This window comes from Heterodontus francisci, chromosome 10 (assembly GCF_036365525.1).
Source record: "Heterodontus francisci isolate sHetFra1 chromosome 10, sHetFra1.hap1, whole genome shotgun sequence".
Lineage (NCBI taxonomy): Eukaryota > Metazoa > Chordata > Chondrichthyes > Heterodontiformes > Heterodontidae > Heterodontus > Heterodontus francisci.
Genome location: NC_090380.1, coordinates 72,161,504 through 72,174,636, shown reverse-complemented (window position 1 = coordinate 72,174,636; position 13,133 = coordinate 72,161,504). Strand labels below are relative to the sequence as shown.

Below are 13,133 nucleotides of genomic sequence, written 5' to 3'. Positions count from 1 at the left end.
ATTGAGCAAGAGGAGCATGACACGGGTCTGAGATCTCCTGCCATTTTTAATCTTAAGCTTAACTTAGTTAAATGAAAAAGGAACGAAAAGTTTTTACCAATCACAATAAAACCAGAGAAATCGAAAAAGCCTTACCTTATAAACACCCCACCGAGTCCTTTTTTTTTTGGTTATATAACAGAATAAGGACCATCCTGTTAAAAACTCGATCTATGTGCAATTGAGAACTCTGCAATTGTTTAAATTGAAGTAAAGTATCATAGATATTCAATACTGAATTGCTTACCAAGGGATTTGATAGTCACTGGCTTATTGTTGCTGACATACTCTCCAATAAGCTGCCAGTTTCCGTTAGACTCTGCTGCCCATTCCATCACATTGCAAACATACTGTCCTTGATCTGAAGTCAGCACATTATAAATACCCAACGTGAAGGAATCTGATTTCACTCTTGCCATTCTGACTTCGCTGTTAATGGCACGCTCATGGTAGGGCTCATAAGTAACCTGAACACCATCTTGGTTCATTCCAATGATATCACTTTTTTGGTTCTGTTTGTTTATGAACTGCCAGGTAATAGAAAGCTGGCCATAGCCTGCAGTTACTGAATGAATAACACAGACAAACTGAAGAAAATCACCTTCAAGAACCTCAGTAGTATTACTGTGGATTACCACGTTAAGGTTGGCTTCTGTGAAATGACAAAAACTAGTGTTAATGTGAGAAATACATTGAGGCACTGAATGTTTGGTAGAGAAATATAAGCTCCCGGTTTAATCAAACATGCTAGATAACATAATGAAGACCAAGAGGTTTGTGAACACAGCAGAACAATAACAACTTACATTTATATAGCACATTTAACATAGTAAAACATTCCAAGTTGCTTAAGAAGAGCCTTTGATATTTTTGACACTGAGCCACATAAGGAGAAAATGGGAACGATGACCCAAAAGTTTGATCGAAGACGTAGATTTTAAGAAGCACCTTAAAAGAAGACAGAGGTGTAGAGAGGTGGAGAGGTTTAAGGAGGGAGTTCCAGAGCTTAGGGCCAAGGCAGAGTGTAAACCTCGTCACCAATTTGTTATTGCCCGTTTTGGTCCTTTGCCAAAGATTAGTGCTGACCCCATTGTGTCTGACATTTCTACAATTTATCCAGGGTTGACCAGGTATTTTGTCAGGATCAATACAATACTGCTCCGAATATCTTAATCACTATCAAAAAAAGAATAAAATTAATTTGAATGTTTCTTACGTGGCCGTTGAACAGTGATTGCAAGCTCCTTGGATTTGTTGGTAGAGAATGCTCCAGATGAAATTTTCTCACTCTCCTCCACCTGACAGTGATATGTACCGCCATCCTCCACTTGAATCTGATAAATTTTCAGAACGTAGTCCCTGTCATTTTTCTTACTGACCATCACCTTTCCCAGCTTCTCTTTTATTTCATATTCATCATGAAAGGATGGCACTGCGTTTGGTCCAATACGGATTATCTCATTATTGTTTAAGAACCAGGCAACAGAGAAGAATCGTTCTGGGAAATTCTGAGCTTCCACCGTGCAGATTATTTCCAGTGAACCTCCTACGGTAATATCGATTGCAGTGGCTTTAATCAGAGCAAGAAACTGATTACCTGCAGTGAAATAAAATGAATATCATTACAGTGCCAGTCAGTGTATTGGATTAAGCCAAAAATAAAGTGACCAAATTGCCAAAATTTTAACCTGGTGGAAGCCCACCATTTCAATGGTGGCTTTGATGTAGTGTAGAGAAAACAGGGTCACGTGCAAACTAGATGTAAATATGGCTGCTGAATCTGCACTCAATCTGCTCTAGTGGAGAGAATGCCGGAGACAATTTCTAGTATGTGTAAGGTGTTCCAAACATACTCACTTGCTTTGCTTTTAAAACAAGATTGGTTAAATTTCACACAGTTTCAGTCTACTACTAAATATAAATGAATCCAAATGATCATTCCTATTTGATTAGAGATCCCTAGGGCACAGAACAGCATGATCTTATGGTTGGGGAGGGGGAATGTAACATGGAGGGAGATTAAGGGATTGAAATGGGATGGAAGCAAATTAGAAGCAATGGGATGGAAAAAAATTAAAACATTTCTATAATGTCTCCATATCAAAATTCAGAAACTGTCACCAGCTCAGTATTGGCAGTTATCCAAAGCGAGTCAATAAGCGCACTCAGTTCACTTGCTTTTAATGATGTAGCCTATGCCATAAAGGCTGTTTTTACATTGTAACACACTCTCTGATGTAAACTGGAGAGTGCCATTGAAGCTGAAACTGATCACATCAGCAACTCAAGTCTGCTGAAGGTTAAGAACCGTGATTCACTCCATGCATTAACATAATACTGATATTCATCAAAAGCTCAGTGATTCAAACTTCAACAAAAGAGCTTCAGTTTATACATCTGAGACTGTTTTCGCTGTAATTAACCTGTCTAGTACATTATTGTCTCTGATGATCTCCTGTCACTACCACTAATAGTCAGAGTCCCAGCAAACCATTCAATGCTTGTCTTCCAAAGGAGCAGTTCAGCTGAGAGCAGGGAAGAATAGGAAAGTTTAGATTACATTTAAACATATATATATGTCAAAGGCACAGATAAGGGGGGGGGGGGCTTCAAAATAACTGTTTATGCTGCTGCAATTTGTCCCCACAAGATCATACAATATAACTGCGCACATGTAAATCCTTACTTGTGGCCATTTTTTGCTGCACTTGAACAATCAAAGGCTACAATGGGACTTGGTTCAAATGAACTGCAGAATCCAAATGTGTTCAGCTTTTTGACCTAGTTCAGTGTTATATTCCAGACAGAAGGAACTCTATGATCTAGCTGCCATTGCAGGTAACCAATTGGTTTTATCTGAAAAATGGGCACTTGTTGAATAAAACTGTTTGAAATTTTGGGTGGAGAACTGTCACACAGGTTCTGCATAGATCAACTGGCACCAATGAGATCAGTAAAGCTCTGCCCTAAGGCTGCCTGTAGTTGATCCTCATACCAGTCAAGGCTAGATGAGATAATCCCTTCAATCCTGGAACACCATGCTATTCTGACTGCAGTCTGAACATCTGTGGGAGAAGCACTACTATCCTTATGAAGGCTCAATGGCAGGCATTTCTGGAATGGCACACACTCCATGAAGGACTGTGTTATTATAAACCATTATGCAAAGCTTCACATTGGTGGATAGACTTCTCTACCCAAGCCTTCATCTGCAGCATACTGTTTAGCATAATTGTCAACAAATGCACCAATTCTTAATGCTCAGAAAGAAAGCATCCTTCTTTTAAATAATTGAGAGGTCCAGATATGGTATTGCTAAGTGTACCTTGTGGTATATTGTATGTTGATAGTTAGTACTGAAAGTATTTAAAATACTGTGAAGGGTATATAATTATAAATGTCATGGATGCTTAGTACACTGAATTAATGGAAGGTAGCAGTGGGTTCTCCCACCTTGGCTGACTTGTTAAAGTTCGTAAACTGCTTTAGGCATTGCCTCCAGATGTGTGGTATGTTGCTCATGACATTCTAACTGGTGACAGATGTTATGTTGGGTTTTTAATAAAGATACTTTCTCAGGTTCAGCATCTCAGACTTCTCCTGTGAGTGAGCCTTTGTCCCATATAATTCGAAGTGTGCCTTTACTTACTCAATATTTAGGTATCTTATAATAAACCCAATGATAGGACAGAAAATCCTCAATATTATATTTTGGTTCAGTAGTTTTACCTCGTGCCTCATGTGCTATTTCTCAATTTTGTGATATAGCAGAACAATCCACTGGACCATGGCACAAGGAATAAACTGATTTATTAAACAACTGTAATGACATACAGTTATCATAGCTATCAGCTTAATTATACCTCCTTGGAAGACTTTAAGTAACAAGAACTTACATCTGCTACACTGAAGTGTAATGTTAACTGAATCAGACACAAGGGGTGGAATTTTGTGTTGGCGGTGGGGGTCTTGATGTCGTGGGAAACTGACGATGAGATACTCGTGTTGACCCTTGAACAGAAGGCCCGCTGTATTTACTACCGATTATGCACTTAACTGGACAGTGGCAGGCCTTCGATATGATTTAGGACCCTGTCGCTGGAAGTCCCAGCCTTGCAGAGCTGCCAGCCAATCAGAGGCCTGCAGCTGCAGCGCCACTGCAGAGGTGGTGGCTGCTGCTGTAACTGCAGTGGCCAGACACCGAGGAGCGGTGCTGGAACCAGGCACAAGGTAGGTCAGGGCGGGAGGAGTCTCGCAGTGTGGGAGTCATGTGGGGAGTGGGGGTCGGCAGATGGGGCAGGGGTGTGGCTCTCAGTGGGACCCCCCTTCCCAATGCCAGGTCCCCTGTTTAGGCACTAAGTGCCTTTGAGCAAGGGACCACCACCACCCCCCGCCCTGCCCCGCTCCCCGCCCCCCACAGCTGAGATGCAGCCCGCATGGTCTTTCATGCCACGCTTTCCATACAACAGGGATACCCACTGCAGGAGTACTTGTGGCTACGGTGGGAAGAGGTCCTTAATTAGGGGTTAATTACCCAGTTAAGGACGCAATAGGCGGCGGAGCGGGAAGGCCGTTCATAGGCCTTCCCGCCCCTGCCTCCATACCACATGTTTTTATACTCTCCGTGCCTCCAAACCTGCCATGGGGGAAAAGTATTACATTCCACTCAAGGTTGCTGAATAGTAATGTTTACAATGTTCTTCTTTACTCTTCATGGAGCCTCTCCAACCAACCTATTGGATGCCTCGAATGGATTACACAATTTGAAAAAAAAAGGCTGAGAAATAACCTTTCAAAATTTGACTTGGGCAAAGGAAATTTAAATATCTACCTCTTAAGCTGAAAAAAGGCTGCCAATCAAACAAAAAGTTTACAAACAAATCCCAGAAGATGCTTGTATCTGAATTGAATATCTTATCCCCTCTATTGGGCACCAGATGCAAGTGGAATTTTCTGACTGATAGAATCCCACCATAAAGCCAGTTGGGGGAAACTACCACCACTACCCTCAGCCTGCGCTAGTCCCTGATTTTCTAGGGTCAGCCTCATGTAAATAATTTAGGGAAATTCACAATGGACTTCCATCTGCATCAGGGATCCAGCTACTGAGGAAAGGTGGAAAACAATGAAGTAAAGCCTACTTCCTTTGAAGTGGCTGAAGACAAAATATATGCTTTTTCATGTTTAAATTTGTTGGCTGAGGATATAATCAATTACCCCACGCCCTGGAGAGAATCTAAATGTTAAATCTCCCTCCCTCTCCATAGCAGCACCAGCCACCCTACACCTTTCCTTAATTATGATGTTAATGACAAGAAATATGTCATATGATGTTTTACCACCATTAACATGCGATTTGAATAAGCACAACCATATTTGGATGGACATATTCAACATCTGCTGGTGGACAAAACTGGAGCTAGTGGAACAATTCATCACTTAAATTTACCTCAGATTCACCCAAAATCAGCAGGCACAGGAATTGAAAGAATATCTATTCTGAATATCTGTCTAGACTGTGGGTATCAAAACAAGCTGGGACATTTATCTGATACATCGATGACAACAATGCTCCATTTCTGCCATACCAATCTCACATAGTTTGCACTGTGCTGTTCACCTGGGGTGCTGTGTCATTCCGTCCCAGACAGAATCAGCGGCTGCATATAACCCCATCTAAAATGTTGGGCATCTGTGTGTGCTGCTACATTTCTTCCAAAGAAACGTCCAAAGAAACGTGCTACCTTGAAAAGTTAACAAACTGAAAGGGTGCTCCTTCAAGCTGTTGCGGCCCTTCAATTCTGCAGCAGCACTTGATTTCTTGGCCAGCAATGGGCCAATTCTCAAAAACGGGCATTTGCAATGCCAGAAACTCACCTCCATTATGCGGATCATGCACAGAATTACAAGAAGGGTGCTTTACTCGCATGACCTGACTTTGGCTCAAGCTTACACCCGATTGCAGAATCTTTTCCCTTGTGTCTATATTTCGTTTTAGTGATAAACCTTGAATAAATATATGTACAGTAAATGCAGATAGTGAACATGCATTTGCCAGCCAAATAGCCTTTCTCAACATCACCTCACATTGCTGAAATGCATATTGGAAATTCAGGCTTGTGCTGCACATGATTTTCTTACCACAATGGATGTAGCAGTCACATTACGAAACTGCAGCTGTATAAAGAAGATACATTTCTATGCCTATCAGCCTTACCTATACTTTTAACATTCACTGTGGTATTTTCAGTACGTTTATTAGTCAGGTCATGCCAGGATTTGTCTAAGTCTTGAATCCACTCTGTGCCTTCACAGTAAAAGTTCCCCTGGTCTGACATCTGCAGTTTATAGATGGTTAGTTTGAATAAATTGACTCCAATCTTGTCCAGTCGTACATCTCCTGATTCCTGTCTCTGCTTATATGATTTCCCAGGACGTAGAATAAAATCTCGTGTCAGAGAGATGACCTCAAGATTCTGATCTCCCTTCTGTAGGTACCATGTGACAGCCACGTGTGTGTGCTGTGATGTTTGTTTGGATACCTCACAGAGCAGTTCCAGGGAGTCACCTTCTACTTTATCCAGGGTCCGGGGTACTGATGTTGCACTGAGCGTGTCTGAAATGACTGTAAGAAGATATGTTTTCAGCATGACTTGCAGAATCCAGAATGGATAATCAAAGGTTGCAACAAGAATGCAATACTTCCACAATCTTACTTGTCTTAAAGGTAACTTAACTCAATACATATCATCAGACATTCAGCACTTCCACAGTGTGGCATTTTGAATAACATGCAAAAATAAATGAAAAATCTAATACATCATGGGGCCTAGTTGCCATGGTGAATTACAGGTCTCCTAGCCATACATCATGTGGGCTTGTATACAAATCCATATCAGATAGAGGCGATTAGAGATTTTCAAGCAGAACAGTTATAGGTAGCATAATATATTAAAATACTTTTCTTCCTGGGCATTCTCGATCATTCAATGGATTGGAATACGCTATTGTATGGTATTTCACTGTACACACCAGGATGGTCATAGCCAAGTTGTCCTCAGCAACCTTTGGTTAGAATGGGAATAGTCAAAATGGGATGCTGCTCCTAAATAACTAGTGATCCCCGCTGGAAAGTGTAGGTGTATGGATGTAGGGCAAGAATTAGCTAGGGCTTGAAAGCACCTGAAGCTTGCATAGTCTGGCAACATTGCTGACTCAACTGATTCACTTATGGCCTTTAGGGAAGGAAATATGCCTTTCTTAACTGGTTTTACCTATATGTGACTCCAGTTCCACAGTAATGTGGTTGTCTCTTAACTGCTCTCTAAACTAGCCTGGTAAGCGGCTCGGCTGTATCCAAACTACTACCCAGAGGTTCAAGAAGGCCACCCACCATCTTCGCAGGGCAACTAGATGTTTGATAAAGGTTCTAACTGCCGTCATTTTGAATAATGTCAGTGCCGTTCCCAGCAAAGTCAAACCCACAGAATATAACTGGAATTTTTAAAAGTCATTTGGCATTAATTGGAAAATCTCATGGAAGTTCCACCTCATAAGGCACCAAGGAAACCAAGTGTATCCACTATTGATTTTGGGGGAGGGGCAGAGTGGGTGGATTCTGTAAGTCACCTATCTGATAGGAGACAGGAGGGAAATAATGAAAGAAATTGCAAGGGCTCTGGCCACATCTTCCACGGCTCCACAGATATGGGAGTAGTGCCAGAGAACTGGTGAATTACAAATGCTACACCCCTGTTCAAAAGAGGGAAGAGGGATAACCACTACAATTACAAGCCAGTCAGCCTAATGTTGGTGGTCAGGAAACTTTTAGAGGCATTAATCCAGGACAAAATTAATTGGAATTTGGAAAAATATGAGTAAATGAAAGCCAGTATGGATTTGTTAAAGACCAATCACGTTTGACTAACTTGATTAACTGAGTGAGTGGATAAGAGTATTGATGGGTAAGAGGGTTGATGTTGTGCACATGGACTTTCAAAGGGCATTTGGCAAACTATCACTTAATAGATTTGTTAGGAGAATTAAGCCATGAGATTAAAGGGACAGGCACTGTATAGACATGAAATTGTCTAAGGGACAAAATGCAGACAATAATGGTGAAATGTTGTTTTTCAGAGTGGAGTGATTTGGTTGACAGTGAATATGTTTCCCATTCTATTCACTCTTTCCTGCAAATCATAAAGAAAACATATTTACCTATAAATAAGAACCTGCATGTACAGGAAACTTATATGATGCATTACTTCATGTGTAATAGATTTTTAAAAAAAGTATATTTAATAGAGTTACACAATGGTGCATTTCTACATGATCTTAGGTTTTGTAATGAGCTCAATAGGACTTGTGCATGACATTGTATATAATCAATTTTCATAATGGAGTATTGCTCTAAGTTGTTTAACAGGGTGTATAATTGTGCATCTCTTTGTGTATTATAGGATTCATAATGGTGTGTTAAAATTTGGATTGGGTTGGTGGGATGTTTTTGCTGCATTTTTAATATTGCAATTACACACTGCTGTGTGTTTAATTGTGTGCAAGTCTTTCTCTAACTTTCAGTATGAATTATGAAGTTGATAATGGTCAGGTATAGTACAGCCCCGAAAACAGAAATAGAAAAGAATGTTTGAATAACCCACCTGTCAAGTTCATTAGTGCATTGTAAGACCCCCAGTATGCACTGTCTGTGTTGGGGGTGTAACACTCATATTCCCCTTCATCGCTTTTCTGTAGGTTTGTAATGTGTAACAGTACAGAGTCTCCTTTAATCCTCTCTATGTAGATCTCATTATTCCGCACTCTTGCCCCATACACGGCATAAGGGAACCCATCATCCCTTGTGCTGATAATCTGGATTTTTCTTTCAGGCTTGTCCAGATAGAAGATGGACCATTCGAAGTTCTGCACTAAAGACAGCTGGTACCCACTCACATCACATTGAATTGTTACATGGCGCCCCTCAGCCCGGACTAGGGGCCCTTCTTGTAATTTCACTTGTCTTTGAGCAGTGCACGGATCTATATCAAGATATAAATTCAAGAGGTATTTTAGTTCATTTTTTTCTTTAAGTGATGACAAAAAATTCTGAAAGAACTTACCTGAATTTAATCCTAACGAAAAAGAAAAAATAAATCTAGTATTCAATTTGGGATGTAATAGAGAAATGCAGGTGTACCCTTTAAACAGCTCATGGAACTCTGTTACAAACAATAGTGAATGATCTATGAGGCAATTTTTTTTACAGCTGGTCACTGAACATTTGCCTCATGTGCAGTAATGTTGGTGAACAAATTCAAAAAATGCAACCATAAGCTAGAATGAATAAATAATAGTTTTTTAATTATTTAAAATGATTGGCCAAAGAACCAGAACTGACATGAGGAAAACCATCTTGCACAATAGTGGTTAGGTTTTGGAATGTATTACTTGATAGAGTGGTGGATACAGATTCAATGGTAAGTCTTCAAAACGAACATGGATAAATACCTGATGGAGTAAAAATTGCAGGGATATGGGAAAAGAACAGGGAAGTGGGATTAGCTGAATTATTCTTCAGAAGAGTCAGCGCAGACTCAAAAGGCCAATTGGCCTCCTTCTGTGCTGTACCAGTCTATGATTGTACTTGTGTATTATTTCAACAAAGTTTTTAGCTTGTTTATTTGAAAACATGTGATGACTATTCAAATAGTGTATATATAGTGACATGAATGCATTAACTGACATGCAAAATAGCACACAGAGAAAATTCAACCACCAACAGGTGTGGAAACTGCAAGCTAATATGGAGGATATCTTCTGTTTGTGGCTAGACAACTCTGCTTGTAGCTGCACAGGGCTTAATTGGATACCCCCTGAAATCGGGTGTGGGGATCACCATGTGTCTGTTCAATGTGCAAACTTCATGCTGCCAGCTAATTATCATGATTGTGAGATGCAGCCCAGCACTGAACATGCTCCTGAGTGGCTGCACACCTCAGCAGGGGACCCAACTTTGTGCAAGGCTAGCACTACTCAATGTTAGCCTGCATTACTTCAAGTCAGCTTACATTTCTTAAAGGGGAGGGGCATTTTGGCTGCACCAGGGGCTGGAACTAGTTAAAGAAGATTTGAAGACCAGGAAGAACATACAAAAATGGCACAACAGGCCAGAAGGTGTGCCCCAAGGTTCTCGAATGCTGTGCTGGAGGCCTTGGTGTGGGAGGTGCACAGGAGAGAGAAATCCTCTTCTGCAAGGGGCTGGGTGGCCCTCTAGACTGATAGAAAAGGCAGTGGGAGCAGGTAGCCATTGCAGTCAATGCCAGCATCTAGCTCCAAGGACCTGGATGCAGTGCCAAAAGCAGTTTAATGACCTCACACAAGTGATCAAGGTCAGTGAATGCATGGTCAAATGCCATATCTTACAACTGCACCACTATCCTCACACAATGCCCCATTCACCACAGCCCACTTGCCTACCAACATTCTCGATCAACCATGACTCATAGCTTACATTCATAAGCCTCACCTCACCCTCACACACTTAGCACTGCTGCAAGCTACACATTCACATCTCACAGCGTGCACACACTGCCAGCTATTCAACTGTGGCATGCACATCACCCAAACAAATTGGACCACACTAACTGACACACTTTCCTCTCTCTTACAGGCCAAGTTGGCCCATAAATTCCAGCTGCTGCAGCAAACTGGAAGGGGGCAGGCACAGATTGTAAGACAAAAAAAAACTTGTTTTAAATGAATTCACTGCAAAAAGCTTGGCCATAACACCGGTCTTGCCCTGTCATGAACCCAATAGGACTGAAAACAGAATCTCCTGTGTAAATTTTAGTCTTTCTAAAGTAAACCTGCTGAACTTGCTGAACTGGGAAACTAAAAAATGCTATCAGAAAAAACAACAGAGATAGTGCAGGCAAGTGAGAGATACTGGTAATTGAATTAACGAAGACGTTAATTGGGAAGATGGTACGAATTAGATAAGATGAAGCACAGGGGTCCAGCAAAATACAAAGTGCTGAATTTGAATACAGCCCGCCACTGGCGAGCTTTAAAAGTGCATGGTGCACACACGAGACATGCACCGCAGAGCTGCTGTGATATTTCACGCGGCGGCTCATTAGCATGGAGGGGGCAGAACGCTTGCCCCCGATGACGGAAGAGGGGGCGGGCGCTCCGTCCCCGGCAACAGCATCCGGCGCCACCGCCATTTTTAAAGGGCTTCAAGCCCTTCGAAAACATTTAAATTTTTAAAGGGATATGTAACTTTTTTGTCAGTTTTCACATTAAAAAAAACAAGAAAAGCCCCTCTTTTACCCCCCCCCCCCCAATGACCTAGCAAGGTTTTAATTTCTCTCTCCCCCCCGCAAAACTGTATTGCCGGCCCTGACCTTTCACCCCCAAATCTTCGCCTTTCAATTGCTTCCCACCATCCCCTCAGCCAATAGAAACTGTTTTCCACACTGCGCCTCCCTCCCCAAACGTCCTGCCCCGAAAATTTCACTCCTCCCCCTCCCCACCAGTGTCACACCTCGGATCTCCGAATGGAGATCCAAAGGTGCGGGGGTTCTGGCTACCGGCTGGAATATCGGTGTGGAACTGCCGTCGGGACAAGGTAGGTGTTTTTGCATGTATTATTTAAATATTGAAATGAAGGCTCCGCTGCCAAGCAGCTGGTAAAATGTGACGGAGCCTTCCCAGCGCGAGGCCCATAGAGGGCCTCTCCCGGAAGGATTTTCCAGTCCCCCCCGCCACGTTCCCTGATGCTTATAAAATTCACCCCAAAATCGTTTTCTGGAAGATTGACTGGAAGGGGCTTCAGAAGATGAAAATTTACTGGAAAAAGCAAAAGACAGGTGAACTGCTTTCTGGGTGGGTTCAAACGATGGTTTAAACAAAGTCCACAGAATATAATTGGGTACTGTGCCTTTAAAAGAAGCTTCACAGGATGGTGTTGCCTGCCAATATAGTAACGCAGGCCCTTCCCTTGAAAAGGGGTATAAGAGGTTAAACATCAGAGAGCTTTACTGTAGTTGTGAGAAATCAGCACTGCAGTCAAGGGAGGGAGAAAACTCAACTGAGTATTGGAAGCCCAACCGAGCGTTGGAAGGAGGAACCCGACCGAGCAGCGGAAGAATTTATCCACAGTCAACAGGAGCTTCAGTGATTGTATGACTAAGTTTACTGGTGACATGCTTGAGCATTCTACTGCTAGATATTTCTGAAGTGTTCATTTACTGTAAAAAAACAAAGCAGGTAATTTTTAAAATTATTTTGTCTTTGCTCTTCTTTCCCAAGCTGTTAAATTTGTAATCGTTTTCTGCAACCATTTTAATTTTTCTGCATTCATTTTAAATCTGTAATCGGTGGTACGAATATACTAACCCCATTAAGTATAACAAACTTTTGAGTGAGTCATCAATTTGTAAATCATGGGTCAAAATGAACTAAAAGACTAATTGAGTGTTTATAAAACAAAATGGCTTGTGCATGTGCTAACCCTCGTGGAGAAGATGGTGCTGGGCAGTGGCCCAGTGGTGGAGCTGAAATCATAGAGGATGATTGTATTTCTTTCTTTTGGGCCTCCTTATCTCGAGAGACAATGAGTAAGCGCCTGGAGGTGGTCAGTGGTTTGTGAAGCAGCACCTGGAGTGGCTATAAAGGCCAATTCTAGAGTGACAGGCTCTTCCACAGGTGCTGCAGAGAAATTTGTTTGTCGGGGCTGTTACACAGTTGGCTCTCCCCTTGCGCCTCTGTCTTTTTTCCTGCCAACTACTAAGTCTCTTCGACTCGCCACATTTTAGCCCCGTCTTTATGGCTGCCCGCCAGCTCCGGCGAACGCTGGCAACTGACTCCCATGACTTGTGATCAATGTCACAGGATTTCATGTCGCATTTGCAGACGTCTTTAAAGCGGAGACATGGACGGCCGGTGGGTCTGATACCAGTGGCGAGCTCGCTGTACAATGTGTCTTTGGGGATCCTGCCATCTTCCATGCGGCTCACATGGCCAAGCCATCTCAAGCGCCGCTGACTCAGTAGTGTGTACAAGCTGTGGATATTGGCCGCCTCGAGGACTTC

The 13,133-nt window shown here is 42.1% G+C and overlaps 1 protein-coding gene across 1 annotated transcript in view; it reads right to left on the bottom strand.

Annotated features, from left to right (window-relative positions):
- LOC137374521 (immunoglobulin superfamily member 3-like) overlaps positions 1-13,133 on the bottom strand; it is a 63,234-nt gene that overhangs the window by 29,316 nt on the left and 20,785 nt on the right. Inside the window, exons 2-5 of the mRNA XM_068040728.1 lie at positions 8,700-9,077; positions 6,257-6,664; positions 1,256-1,636; positions 287-691 (exon numbers count right to left, since the gene is read on the bottom strand). Of these exons, the coding sequence (XP_067896829.1) occupies positions 287-691; positions 1,256-1,636; positions 6,257-6,664; positions 8,700-9,077 (1,572 nt within the window). The remainder of the gene's footprint in view (positions 1-286; positions 692-1,255; positions 1,637-6,256; positions 6,665-8,699; positions 9,078-13,133) is intronic.